The sequence below is a fragment of the Metarhizium robertsii genome, assembly GCF_000187425.2.
Source record: "Metarhizium robertsii ARSEF 23 chromosome Unknown MAA_Scf_2, whole genome shotgun sequence".
NCBI classification, from domain to species: domain Eukaryota; kingdom Fungi; phylum Ascomycota; class Sordariomycetes; order Hypocreales; family Clavicipitaceae; genus Metarhizium; species Metarhizium robertsii.
This window is the reverse complement of record NW_011942160.1, coordinates 4,383,118-4,395,290: the sequence shown is the minus strand read 5'-3', so window position 1 is coordinate 4,395,290 and position 12,173 is coordinate 4,383,118. Positions and strand designations below refer to the sequence as shown.

Below are 12,173 nucleotides of genomic sequence, written 5' to 3'. Positions count from 1 at the left end.
TCCACCCTCGCGGCCACCATGCTCCGCCGACCTCCGACAACGCTCCAAATCACCGCCGAGGACGTAGCCGCCTACGAGGACCGACGCGCAAACGAGGCCCTCGCCGCGGCGCAACAGGCACGCGCCGAAGCACAAGCCTACACGCAGGCGCAGGCGCAGGCACAGGCACAGGCTCAAATGGAGGGCGTGCAAGAGAGCCCCGACGCCGCGGGGAGGAGAGCGCGCGAGGAGCGGCTGGGCATCACGCGGCGGAGGTGACGCGGAGGAAGCGCTGCGCTCCAGAGCGGTGGGCATGTCATCATGGCGCGAACGGCGTTGCGGACTGGTATTGGAAATTGGAAAAGGAAAACAAAAGGTCAAGGCGAAGGAACGGTGACGGCACGCGGGCATGGAGTTCTCAGGCGTCGGGGCTGACTTTATGCAACGGATAACAATAAAACATACGCTATTAATCCGCATCTATGCTATGGCTCCGTGAACAAACCATCCAACTAGTAATACAATTACATGTATATATATATATATACACGGCGTCGCCATGACAGCCAGTGGTTTTCAGCCCTTCCGTGCCAGATATGCCCAATATAATACCGTCAACCAGGCCAAGCGCCACGTAGTCGTCCACAACTCCCTCCCTAGTAAGCGCAATTCCCTCCTTCCCCTGTTAGCTTTGCCACCGTCGTAGAAGTGGTCATCGAGGGTAATACGCGGGCCGCCATTCCCATTGCTCCATCCCCATCGTTGGCCATTTTTACTCTTCTTGGAAGCCCATCTCGCATTTCCGCCGTTTGCCTGGCTCCTAGCGCCGGATGTGGCTGCCGCTGGTGATCGGAGAGCGCCGTATTCGGGTGGTTCCATCTTCACCTTGTCCTTGTATATAGGTAGCATAGGAGCCGCGTGAGTCTCGGGTTCGAGGGCAAAGGGTGTGAGGTGGAGGGCGGGAACAAGATATGCTCGGATTAATAGTAGGACGACGGACACGATAATAAAAGTAATGTACTTCATGTACGTGTGGTATTGATTCGGAAGTAAGCAGAGATGGGTTTGAATTGTTTTCTCAGGCGAGTTTGGAATAGGTTTGCCATGGGCGTCAATTGGGTTGAACAGACTGACCATGACGAATCCTGGGGTTGGCACTCCCATGGCCATGCTGATACTCTTGACGGTAATCTCAGGAACGTTTTCCTGGGCAGAGGAATGCACGAGCTCGCAGTAGTCATGGTCATCACCTGAAAATGCGTGTACAACGTTGCCAATCTTCTTAATCAGCTTAACCGAATCTTCGTCGTTCAAAACGTTCTGATACTGGTAGCCTGCACTGACGCTGATAGCATTGCGATCATCACGAGCGGTGGGATCGACAGTTCCATCCTTTCTCAGGGTCGACTTGCTCGGTGGCCAGTGTTCGCGGTGAGGACCGCAAGGCGTGCCGGGTTCTCGGTATAGAGGGACGTGGGTAAGCAAAATCGTAGGAAAGTCAGGCGCCCCCTCTCCTGGGTCCATTGGTGACCGTGATAAGTCCGCCTCGTTGACGTCCTCAACCTTATGTCGTAACTTCAGCCCCCGGTCCACTCCATGCCAGACTGCTAATTCCTGTTGAGCAGCCTTTCGCTTGGTCGCCTGGACCTGGTCTAAGAATTCATGGACTGGTCCATATATGGGCTTTAAATCATGCTCATCCTTGTACCGGGAGGTATCTGCACTCAGCGAAACCGTATCTACCGACACAATGGTATGATTTCCCACAACGTCAACACGGTTCGTTTCACCGAAAAAAGCACTAAACCTGTCACGAACAGGCACCTGAATCTGAGCACCGAAGCCAAGGTCGTGATTTCCAGGTAAACTGGCAACCAGCTTCCTACCCCTCTGATATGGCCCAGGAACACCGCCGGCCTCATTAAATGGGGCAAAGAATATGTTGCTGAATCTCTGATACTCTCGAATCCAATAGTCATCATCATATTTGCGATGCCATGTCTTCACCCACTTCTTCTCAGTTGCGGACCGCTCGCCACCCCATTTTGGATCGACAAATTTGGCGCCCTGCCGCGTCTTCCACTCTCGGCCACCGTCGAACAAATCACCCAGGAAGAAGACACTGTCAGGCTTTAATTGGCGTTGCAATGCGGTATATCCGCGTCGCATATAGTTATCCGTCACCAGCACAGTGAGCGGCGACAGAGGCCAGGGTCGACCGGGATACGAGTGCGGATCGATAAGTTGGGGATCGGCGACGAAGATGAGGTGATGGGGGTTTGCCTCTTTGGGCTGTAGCAAGGTCCATCAGCTTCATCCACCAACAAAACAATAGATGGCATTTCGATAACACAGCAACTTGTCAACGTACCCAATTCTCCCAATTCTCCCAATCGCACTTCGCAACCTTGGAGTCGAACACCCATCTTTCACCCCATAGCAAAATCACGACCCAAAACAAGAACAAAAAATGCGGAAAGCTCAATAGCCGCCTCAGGGTTAAATTCCTCCTAATCTGATGCGCGACGCGCAGTGTAGCCGTCGTAGCCATGCGCCTACCTGGACCGCATATCCAGGCAAGGACGGCTTGGGATGTGGTGCGCGGACGCCCGTCCTTCACGGGTTTGGGCATGACTAGGCGACTGAACATGCTGACGCCATTACCGCTTCGCCGAACAAGCTGGATAGCGTCCGTCAAGGCGTTGAGAAGAGCAGGTTGTGGATGGCAAAGCACACGATCGCACGAGCGACTGGTAGGTGTTGGCCGGAGCTGAGTTGATGGGAGGGTAAGCAGGTGGCTACCAGGACGAAACTTGGCGTGAGCCGCTCGGTGGGTTCGTCTCTGGTGGTTGGTTGTTTGTGGTGTTGGCGTTGGCGTTGGACCGAGCTGGCTAGCCACCCCCCTTTCGCGATCTGATGCACAGGAAGAAAGAAGAGTAGTCGTACGGAGTATGCAAGTCACAAAAGAGAACTGAACGGTGGCGGACGGGGAACGGAAATAAGAGCCTTCACCAAGAATGCCGTCAAATATTACCCGGTTGTGAGGAAAAAAGTGAGAAAGGAACAAAGGGAAAGAAACGGGAAGGAGTGAGTTGGTGGTCTTGCTACATGCCTTGTCGGATGCTGGGAAGAAGGAAAGTTGGCAGGAAGCGCCAGTCCTACGGTTGACGTCTCAGGTCTAAGGGTCTCACTCAGGTCCCGCCTTTGCTCCTAGTTTTCCCCAATCTTGCTCCATCTAATTCGTATTATTAGCAGCGCTGAACAGTATGTACTCGACATGTAAACTTGATGTGGGGTTGCCAGGCAATAGCGAGAATAACCACCTGGGCCGTTACCGCACCAGACATCATTCGCATTCGCCCGGCCACAGCACGATCAACAGTTCAATCACACAATACGACTTTTTCTTATGCTATTGATCCAAATTCTGTCCCTTGACTCCCTCAACAGTTCTAAAACGAAAACGCCTTCGTATGCAAATATTGCATCGTATGCCGCCCAATGCTGAGAAAATACGTGCTGCGCTGTTCCAACATCATTTATGTCGTCAAACTTCGTAAACACATGATGCACATCATAGGCTGTACAGTAAGCGCGCCTTTACAAACTCGCTTTCCTTTCTGGGTGTCGCCCTGCTCGTCCTCTCTTCACTTGCCCATCGGCGCTCATCGCCGTGGTGGGACATCTGAGCTTTCATCGCTCATATAATCCTCATTCTCATCTTCGCTCTCCTCGCCATCATGCCTGTGTTCTTGTTGTAGCTTGGGCTTCTCGGGCTTCTTGCGGAAGCTCAAAAACCTCTTGAAGCCTGTCGGCTGTTGTGACTCCTTGGCAGGTTGTTGTAGCTCATCATCTGCTGGATTGTACTCATACTGCAATCGAGGTACCAGCAGTCTATATGGAACAGTAATACCTGTTGGGTCCTTGGAATTGACCTCCACATTGAGGCATATGTCCAGACCGCCTTCAAGATCAACCGTAAACCTCTCAGCTTTGCGCAACTGTTTCACTGATAATCCCGTTGGCGTGCGATGGAATGGGCGCACCATAGAGTCTGGCTCATCATCGCCCCTAGTAGGCCCTGCCGATTGGTTCCCAGTAGTCTGGGTATGTGGTGGTGGTCTAGCCGTAAAATGCATCTCATCATCATCTGAGAATTCAGAGTGTTCATATGTACCGCCACCGCGTAGCCCTGATGGTCGGACAGCATGTGAAGGGTGATTGTCAACGAAGTAGCCGTCCTCATCGTCGCTCTCGACACCCCATTGTCCATTGATACCTCCATCATCAGGCCTGCTCTTGTTTCCACGTCGACCGAGGCCGAAGAACCCCTTCTTCTTGCCCTCACCACTTCCGAGTGACATTGTACGGGTCAGCTTCGCCGGCCGAGGACCATCAGACGAGTTTCTCCGCGACAAACTGCGGAATAAGCCACCCACGCCTCCTGACACTGGAGGTCTATCGCCTCGAACCGAAGTACGTGATCCGTCGAAGCGATTTGATGTTGACCGTGTTCCACCCCCAAGAGAGAGTCGTCGAAACAAGCCTCCGGCCCCGCCGCCATTGCTATTCACCACCGACGGTGGGCTCGGACTCCTATCATAAGTCGACAAAGGTGGTGTTGGGGGCGGCGTTCTGCCAGGTGACCAGGAACGAATAGAACACCAGTTTCTGTGTGGCAGGAGGTGTTTATTATTTCGGGGTTTTCCGTCCACCCCATGATGGAATAGAGGGACCATGCTCTCATCAGTTTGCTTGTCGAAATGATGCACCTTGTTTCGCTTGTTGAGTACATCTGCCAGTATATCCGACGGCGGGGTATTTGCGATAGCTGAAGATACAACGTTGATCATGTATCTTGGGTCCTTGTGCTTTGGCAGGCCAAGCTTAGGGTTTGAATAGAACTGACCAATCGCAGCCAAGTGCACGTCACCGCTAGAGTGAATGTCAGATTATGATTTTTCTTCTTATGTTTGTTGCGAAAAAACTTACCTCAGGATCGTGATTCGCAATGATTTGTCAATCGCCAAATCCTGCAGATCCTCCATAATTATGCTTCTCTCGTGTTTGTGGTTCTTTGCAGTCCAATGGTCATTCAAGTCGTCCAAGACTTCTACACCACCATCGATATTATTGAGGGCTTTGCCAAACATGCCAGTTCGGCCGAGAGCCTTAACGGGATCCATCAACCGGGATGTCAAACTATGGGCAACGTCAGCCAGAATTGCGCAATGGTAAACAACCCCCCCCCCCCCCGGGGAAGAAGCCACTTACATATTCTCTAGCCAGACCAGCCTGGGATATGCGATTGGGACACCCAACAACACTAGTAAATGCTCGACGTGGCCACGCCGTACCTCAGCATACATTCTATTGATGATCGTCTCCCATGTCTGGTTATTAATCACATCGTGCTCCGTTCTCTCGGTGCGACAGTCCACCGCAAGCAAGGCAACTTTGCCTCCCATGGACACATAAACACTACGACTCAGCTCCTTAATGTATGGTCCTGGTTCTTGACCAAGAATCCAGCTGGGCTCTGTGTTTTCTGTCTCAGTCAAAACGCTTTGGTGTTGGAAGAGAATATAGTACTTGAAAGCAACTGCTCCCAACCCGGCAAATACCGGTGACTTCATGTCGTGGTGAGGATAAGAACCATATCCGTCGAAGATATCGTGGTCATCATACATGTTGACCATGGGAATCTGCGATGCTGCCAAGCTGAAAAGCCCTTGAGAGAACCACATGCAATAGCGCTGTAGATAGAACTCTTCCATCTCATCCTGCATGCTGGCAGTAAATGCAGCCGCATGTTTGTGCTGGGGATGTCGGATACCAAGCCATTCATCAAACAGGCTACATTCATGAGCAACGGAGTCATTGTAAATTTGGTCACCACCTCCAATCATTACATGGAATGGCTGCGACTGGTGTGTGTTCAGAACATCACGCCACATGGGATCAGGGCCACTCAGATCGTCGGGGTTGGCGCTGGCACTGAATCCATTGCAGCTATGGAACATGATATTCATAGCCTGTCCTCGAGGAGGAACCCAGAATGCCATAGAAGGACCTCGGTTGATACGATAAGCGATGCGTTGTTGCTTCTCACGCAATTCAACTTCGATGTTGAACCTCCAGAAGGTGCAGCCTCTCTCTGCATGAAGACGAAATCCTCTCACATCCTTGTACTTTTGCAGCTTCTCGCCGTCAGTCAGAATGCGCTTCTGGCGGCCGGCGAAGGATTGAGGCAGCTCGGTTGTACCATTTGGAGGGGAGATATCTGGCGGACTCCGTGACTTTTCGTACAGGCCTTCATCTGTTTCAGTACGAGACAGGTCTCTGGCTTCTTCCAGATGCTCCACCGGGCGTACATAGATAGTTTCTCCTCGACGACCAAGCTTGGGATGTCCTGCAATCGGATCGACGTATTCAGGTGGTAAATCCCCATTCACTTGAAGTGGTGGAGGAGGTAGAAGCTGAATGTCCTGTACAAAGAGGCGAAGCATAGGTGCAATATCGTAGGACGATTCTAAATCGTGCGTTACAATCATGACGCTCCCTCTCCATATCTCACGATTTGACAGGGCACTATTTTGAGATCGCGTGGGTACCTTCTCCTGACGAATTCCACAGTATCTCAAGAGTGGACCGCATTTAAGATACAAGGGTGGCTTGAACCGTGTTGGAGCTAAAGCACGATTAACATACGTTGTGAGTAGGGGTCTACTTTTTGAGACGTTGCTCCTACCGTTTGTGTCATCATACTCGCCATCGAAAGCTTCAGCTTTCCGTGGCCTGGATGAGTAAGTACTATTTTTTCGTCCCCCGGTGGTCTCCCACCAAGCCTTATTCTTGTCACTGATTGCTTGATGATTTTCTGTGAGGTCCAATAGGGTCCCACCAAGAAACCCAACAGTTGCATTCTGAAATTCATTCAGCCAAACTGGCGGCTGATACAACCCTTCACCGGGACGCAAGTTTTCCGGGTCTTCAAATATCATGTTTGAAACTCGATGCTGAGGGAGATCCTCAACGGAATGGATGCTTTCCTGGCGTTCAGGGCGTCTTCCGACGACGGCTAGGTCTTGCTGCTCGGTGCCTGGGCTTTGAATTGAACTGGTATTGGCGTTACTACTAGTTGGAGGAGGAATATACTCTTCATCGGGTCTGAGCTCCTTTCTATAAATAGGTTCAGTTGCTCGACGTTGTATTCCTTGGGCAAGTTCTTGTGCTGTCGGGACGGGAGGCAGTTCTTTGTCTCTAATCGCACGGGGGAGCCTACCGGCGGCTCCATGGGCTCGAGTAGCTGATATTGGCTCAGGGATAGCAGAACCAGGCATTTTCCTCTCCATATTTGGCTTTGATGAGGTCCATTGATCTGTGGGAGGTTCCTTACGTAACTTGTTGCTTCCATTCCGTGCAATATTCGTTCCACCACTAGGACCACCGCTGAAGAAGGCCGTTGGTTGGCCTACCGGGCTTGCTTGCTTAACAATGTGTTCTTTCTCATTCCTCGCTGCGCGTTCTCTGAAACTTAAGTTTCGTCTTGGTAGCCCAGACCTTGACTCTCCATGCTCCTCTCGTTGCTCCGGCACTTGGAGTGGCGGTGGCGGACCAGCGACATGACCATGATCTACGGCTTCGGCACGATAGCGACTAGGAATTGGATGTTGATGTTGTACGGGTTGGTGTTGCAGGTATGGATGCCCTCGGTTTCCAGTTTCAGCGAGATTCATTTGAGGCTCGTCTACCGGAACAGTTGGTACAATGGCTTCTGGGTGATAGCTTGGCGGTTCAATGGGTATTCGGCGACCTTGTGATTCACCCGACTGAGCTGTGGAAGCTTCAGCAGCTCGTTTTGCGGCACGTTCTCTAGCTCGCTGCTCGGCGGCCTGGACTCTAGCCCTCTTTTCCTCCTTGGTCATGCTATCGAGCGTCAGCTCAAGCCGTTGGAGGGGCGAACGGTCGTTTGCAAACTTCTTGCGGCGCTCTGATGGCAGAGTGACGGATGGCCTTCGGGTTCCTCCAGCAGCAATATCTTGCGGCATCATGGGTGGCGCAACGACGCCTTTGCCGCCAGTGACATCATGTATCTGACTTCTTGGAAAGTCTGGATAGTCTTCGCGACGAGTTGTATAGTATCCTCCGGGCTCCATGCCGTCGTCCACGGCAAGCCGGCCGGGTGGCAAAGATAGCGATTGAAAAGAAGTCGGCGAGACGTTGTTTGGGTTGGAGTTGAGCCTGGTGTAAGGTGGTTCTGAAGTTTCATACGGTTGATGATAGCTTACAGGTGGACCTCGAGGAACCTTTAGCGTATTGGGAAGAGCTTGAGGAGCCTGACGAGTTGACTCAGAGAGTGAATCCTGGAATTGCTCCGAGGACCGTCGATGGGGTCCGCGAGACGTTTCTTCAGGCATGTGCGAGATAGGTTCTTGTGGAATATTAGAAACAGCAACACCAACATTTACATTGGCGCCAACATTGCCCATGCCCGCACCCATGCCCGCGCCCACATCTGGGGCAGCATGAGCTACAAAAACTGGGCGCTGGTAAGAAGGCGGTCTGGGAGCTAGGCCTTGGGCCGCTCCCGCAAAGCTCGAGGCCGTGGGCGAGTGGGGGCTGAAGGTGGACTCTGTAAGAGCATCGGTGTTTGCTGTCTGGACTGAAGCACGATTCGACTTGGACCTGCGTGGAGGCTGGGCATCAAGCGAGCGGCGGTGCTCATGCGTCGGGTACGTGTAGTCATCGTACTCGTCCCTCAACCCCTGCGAACCCTGCGAATCCGGGAAATGGCCCCAGCGTTGCTGCTGTGCTGCCATGAGAGTGACGACCAGGTGGTCGTGATGGGGTGACTGTGACGGAGGTGACTGGGCGTTCAGAAACAGTAACACCGCGGCAACGGCCTCAATCTCGGTTTCGGAGAGGTCAACCGCTACTAAAAGAGAGAAGAAAACCGGCCTAGGACCTAAAAAAGGAGTGATGAGAATGATGAGAATAATATGGGAAGAAAATATTAGCAAACCCAGCTACCGCGCAGTTATGAAATTACGACTAGAGAGAGGTACGGAGTATAACAAGACCCAAGACCAGACGATGGCACTGGCGTCAGGATCACCCGCCTCGTGTCGGTGCCAACCAGGAACCCGAACTAATATGTCTCCGTATTCCAACGTTGGGCTGAGTGTGGCTCACACCATGGGTCCCATGCAGGCCATCATTAGTACGATATGGAATGAAAAGGCCCGGGTGAGAGGGGGTGAATGCGTGGTGATGGTGCAGATTACGGCAGGTAGTTGCCCAATTAACGAACATCTGTGGACGAAAAGACAAAAGCAAGGAATTTGAGAGACTCTGTTCCGTAACTCATCCCTCTATGCGACGAAAGTCGACCGTAAATGGGAAAGAGGCGTCGGCCAATTCAATATTGGGTGAGAAGCTGCGTGGCTGAATATCTGGTCAGAGGGGCCACGGAGAGCAACAAAGAGAAGCAGGTGGGTTTAGCAAATATGACAGATGATAATCTCAGATGGCCGGCAGCACTTTGCGACTCCGGCTGCGTACTCTGTACTCCGTAAGGTCGAGCGCAATTGCGCTCTTGGTGCGTTGAGTGGCATATGCTGCATGTGGCGCTTATGAGACAAGGAGCTAAAGACTTGGAAGAGATGAAGGAGAAAAAGCGCCTTGGGGCCATGGAGCCTGCATGCGCGGGCCGGATCCGTGGGTCAGATTGACTGGCTGGGGGACATGAGAGCTTGAGGTCCTGTGGAGCCTCCTGCCACTGCTGTCTGCTGAGTGACGAATGATATGGGGAGCACCAATGGGAGGAGTTGGTACAGAACACTCTGTACCCCGTCAACGTCTTCTTACCGAGGAAGGAGCGCCTCTCCAATGCTGCCAGACACTTCAATCGCGTCCATGTCAGAGACGAACTTTCAACTCAGTTACCAGAGTTCGACGAGAGAGTGCCGCGCACGCCGAGGACCAAAATAAAGAGGCGGGTGACAGCACGCCATAACCAACGAAGACCAGCTGAAGATACCCTGCACCATGCAAGGATACGGAGTATGCCGGGTGGCTTGCAGCACTACTTCGGTACAGAGCCGCATTGATTAAAAAAAACTAGGTGGTTGGCGAAGGCCTGAGCGTTACAAACATCTTCAATGTCTCCCAACTGGTGCAATACAGGCTTGGACACTCGGCTGGGCCCGTGAGGGACCGTCACAGGGCAAGGAAACCGACCGATGGCAACACCAGGGCGAGCCGAGTTGAGCAAGATAATGATGAAGCTCGTTGCAGAGCCGATGCCCTCGGCAACATTTATTCCCTTTACTCCGTAAGGAGTGGTCATGGATCGTATTAATGTCTACTACCTACCTACGTAGGTAAGTAGACAACACGAGAAAGCAACTATGCCCCCCATGCGGAACAACAGGCCAACTCCCGCTCTTGACCAGCTCCTGGGCCTCCGAGATACATATAGCTACTCCAGCCCTCCATGCCTGACTGGAATCTAGGCTCAATCAAATACCGAGCAGGATCGTCTGTGTGGACAAAGCCGCTCCAATCATGCTCCTGGCCATTGGTGTCAATCCATTTCATCCTCCTCATCGACGCGACATATTTCCAACCCTCGCTGGCATGACGCCCAGTCCCCATATCAGTGGTTGTAAACCGCTCGCCGCTGTTGCAGACCTCCCCATCCAGCAAAATATTGGTTGTCGCAGTAGCCAGAGTGTTGTTGGGATTCACACCTTCGGGTGCGAATAGCGAGGTAGGATATCAGCCGACGTATCGACCCATTGGTGTAGAGCCACCAGCAGTTGTCGTGGAGATTGAATATGATTTCGTCTCCTCCTGTTTGCCTCCTTCGACGGAGAGGGCAGAAATAGTCGTGCCCGGGTAGATGCACCTGTCTTGTTGGAACCAGCCCTTAGCCACCCACATAGTCGCTCTGGCTCCGATACCCATTGGTGGTGTAGAAGGCGAACAGAATGGGATGTCCCTTGTGAAGAACAGGATAGTACGTCCAGCCAGCTTCGACGGTCTGATCTGGCTTAGCGACGCCGTTAGGTCGGTCAGCTCTGTCATGGACAACAGCAACCTGCAAAAGGGAGAAGTCCTCATCTCGCTCGAGGAACGATCTGTGGGTGGGTAGAGATGAAGCCGCCGCCGCCGAGAGTCTCATTATTTTGATAGGCAGTCGCATACCAATGCTCGTTTGTCATTCTGGCAAGAACGTGAAGCTCCGTGGCGTTGGAGGAGTCTTCTATGTGAAGAGGGGCGGGTTGCTTCATTGGAATATCATTACCAGCTCGTGCAATTGGGATGGTTCCCTGGGGGCCCTGGGCTTGAGCACGAACTGCTACTTTTCGTCCAAATGCCTCTATCTGCTCCCGCTGGTGGTTCTGAGGGAGGAGTGAAATTTTCACCCTGTGGTTCGTGAGTTAGCCAGTCCACAGTGATTCCATCCTCGGTGGTGGTTTTGACAATCTTCAGCCTGACCTCCTGATGGGTTGACGGTGCGGCAGACGCTGACTGAACCAGAGCAGCGAGGGTTACTGCCTTGAAAAGTTCCCAACGCATCTTGAAGCCGTATAAAAGGACGCCCTTGACATTGGTTAGATGTCATTCTTACGAGGCGAGTGGAACAAGCCAAGCCAAACACCGTAGTGGCTAGTAAGTGCCATGCCTTGAAATAACTATCCCTCTTGGTTTGGGTTATAATTGTGCGGCATGATTGAACTGGTAAGGGTCCGGTCGACCGTACCAGCACTTCGTTGTGTTTACGAGTAGAGTGCTCTCTGGGTTCATGCGATAAACTTTTCGTGACTCGTTTTCTTGGATTGCGACTTGACTGGCCCTCATCTACCAAAAATCTATCCCTTCTCCGGAACGTCGCGAGGTGCTTCTGCCAGACTTCAGGGTTCTTCCCTCCACAATAGGCTAAGCAAACTTGGCAACCGTCATGAGTTGTTTGAAACTGGGGTGCATCAGCTTCGTCTCACGTGTTTCTAATTCTGCGGGTGCTACATGCCGATGCAGGGCGAAAATTGTGTAATATCGAAGTCTTGGCTGCGATCAGAGCGCCGCCGCACCTGGACCCGAGCCAGAGAAACGACGAAATTAAAATAGCGGTATGCAAGCAGTGTCACCTTGTGAAGGGATGAGCTATTTTTGGAATCTTGAATCAT

The 12,173-nt window shown here is 52.3% G+C and overlaps 4 protein-coding genes across 4 annotated transcripts; 1 reads left to right on the top strand and 3 right to left on the bottom strand.

Moving 5' to 3' along the window:
• Window positions 1–18: 18 nt before the first annotated feature.
• Window positions 19–258, top strand: MAA_05174 (uncharacterized protein; the record flags this gene model as incomplete). Its single annotated transcript, XM_007823172.2, has 1 exon — window positions 19–258. One exon carries the CDS (start codon window positions 19–21, stop codon window positions 256–258), a length of 240 nt encoding a protein of 79 aa, XP_007821363.2.
• A 297-nt stretch (window positions 259–555) lies between these two features.
• MAA_05175 (Metallophosphoesterase domain protein) lies at window positions 556–2,611 on the bottom strand (the record flags this gene model as incomplete). The annotated part of the gene is made up of 2 exons (XM_007823173.2): window positions 556–2,271; window positions 2,351–2,611. 2 exons carry the CDS (start codon window positions 2,609–2,611, stop codon window positions 556–558), a joined length of 1,977 nt encoding a protein of 658 aa, XP_007821364.2.
• A 1,033-nt stretch (window positions 2,612–3,644) lies between these two features.
• Window positions 3,645–8,801, bottom strand: MAA_05176 (uncharacterized protein; the record flags this gene model as incomplete). Its single annotated transcript, XM_007823174.2, has 4 exons — window positions 3,645–4,914; window positions 4,972–5,181; window positions 5,254–6,670; window positions 6,731–8,801. The coding sequence occupies 4 exons, from the start codon at window positions 8,799–8,801 to the stop codon at window positions 3,645–3,647; spliced, it is 4,968 nt and encodes a 1,655-aa protein (XP_007821365.2).
• A 2,111-nt stretch (window positions 8,802–10,912) lies between these two features.
• On the bottom strand, window positions 10,913–11,565 carry MAA_10856 (Protein kinase-like protein; the record flags this gene model as incomplete). The annotated part of the gene is made up of 3 exons (XM_011412775.1): window positions 10,913–11,083; window positions 11,121–11,412; window positions 11,519–11,565. 3 exons carry the CDS (start codon window positions 11,563–11,565, stop codon window positions 10,913–10,915), a joined length of 510 nt encoding a protein of 169 aa, XP_011411077.1.
• Window positions 11,566–12,173: the final 608 nt, after the last annotated feature.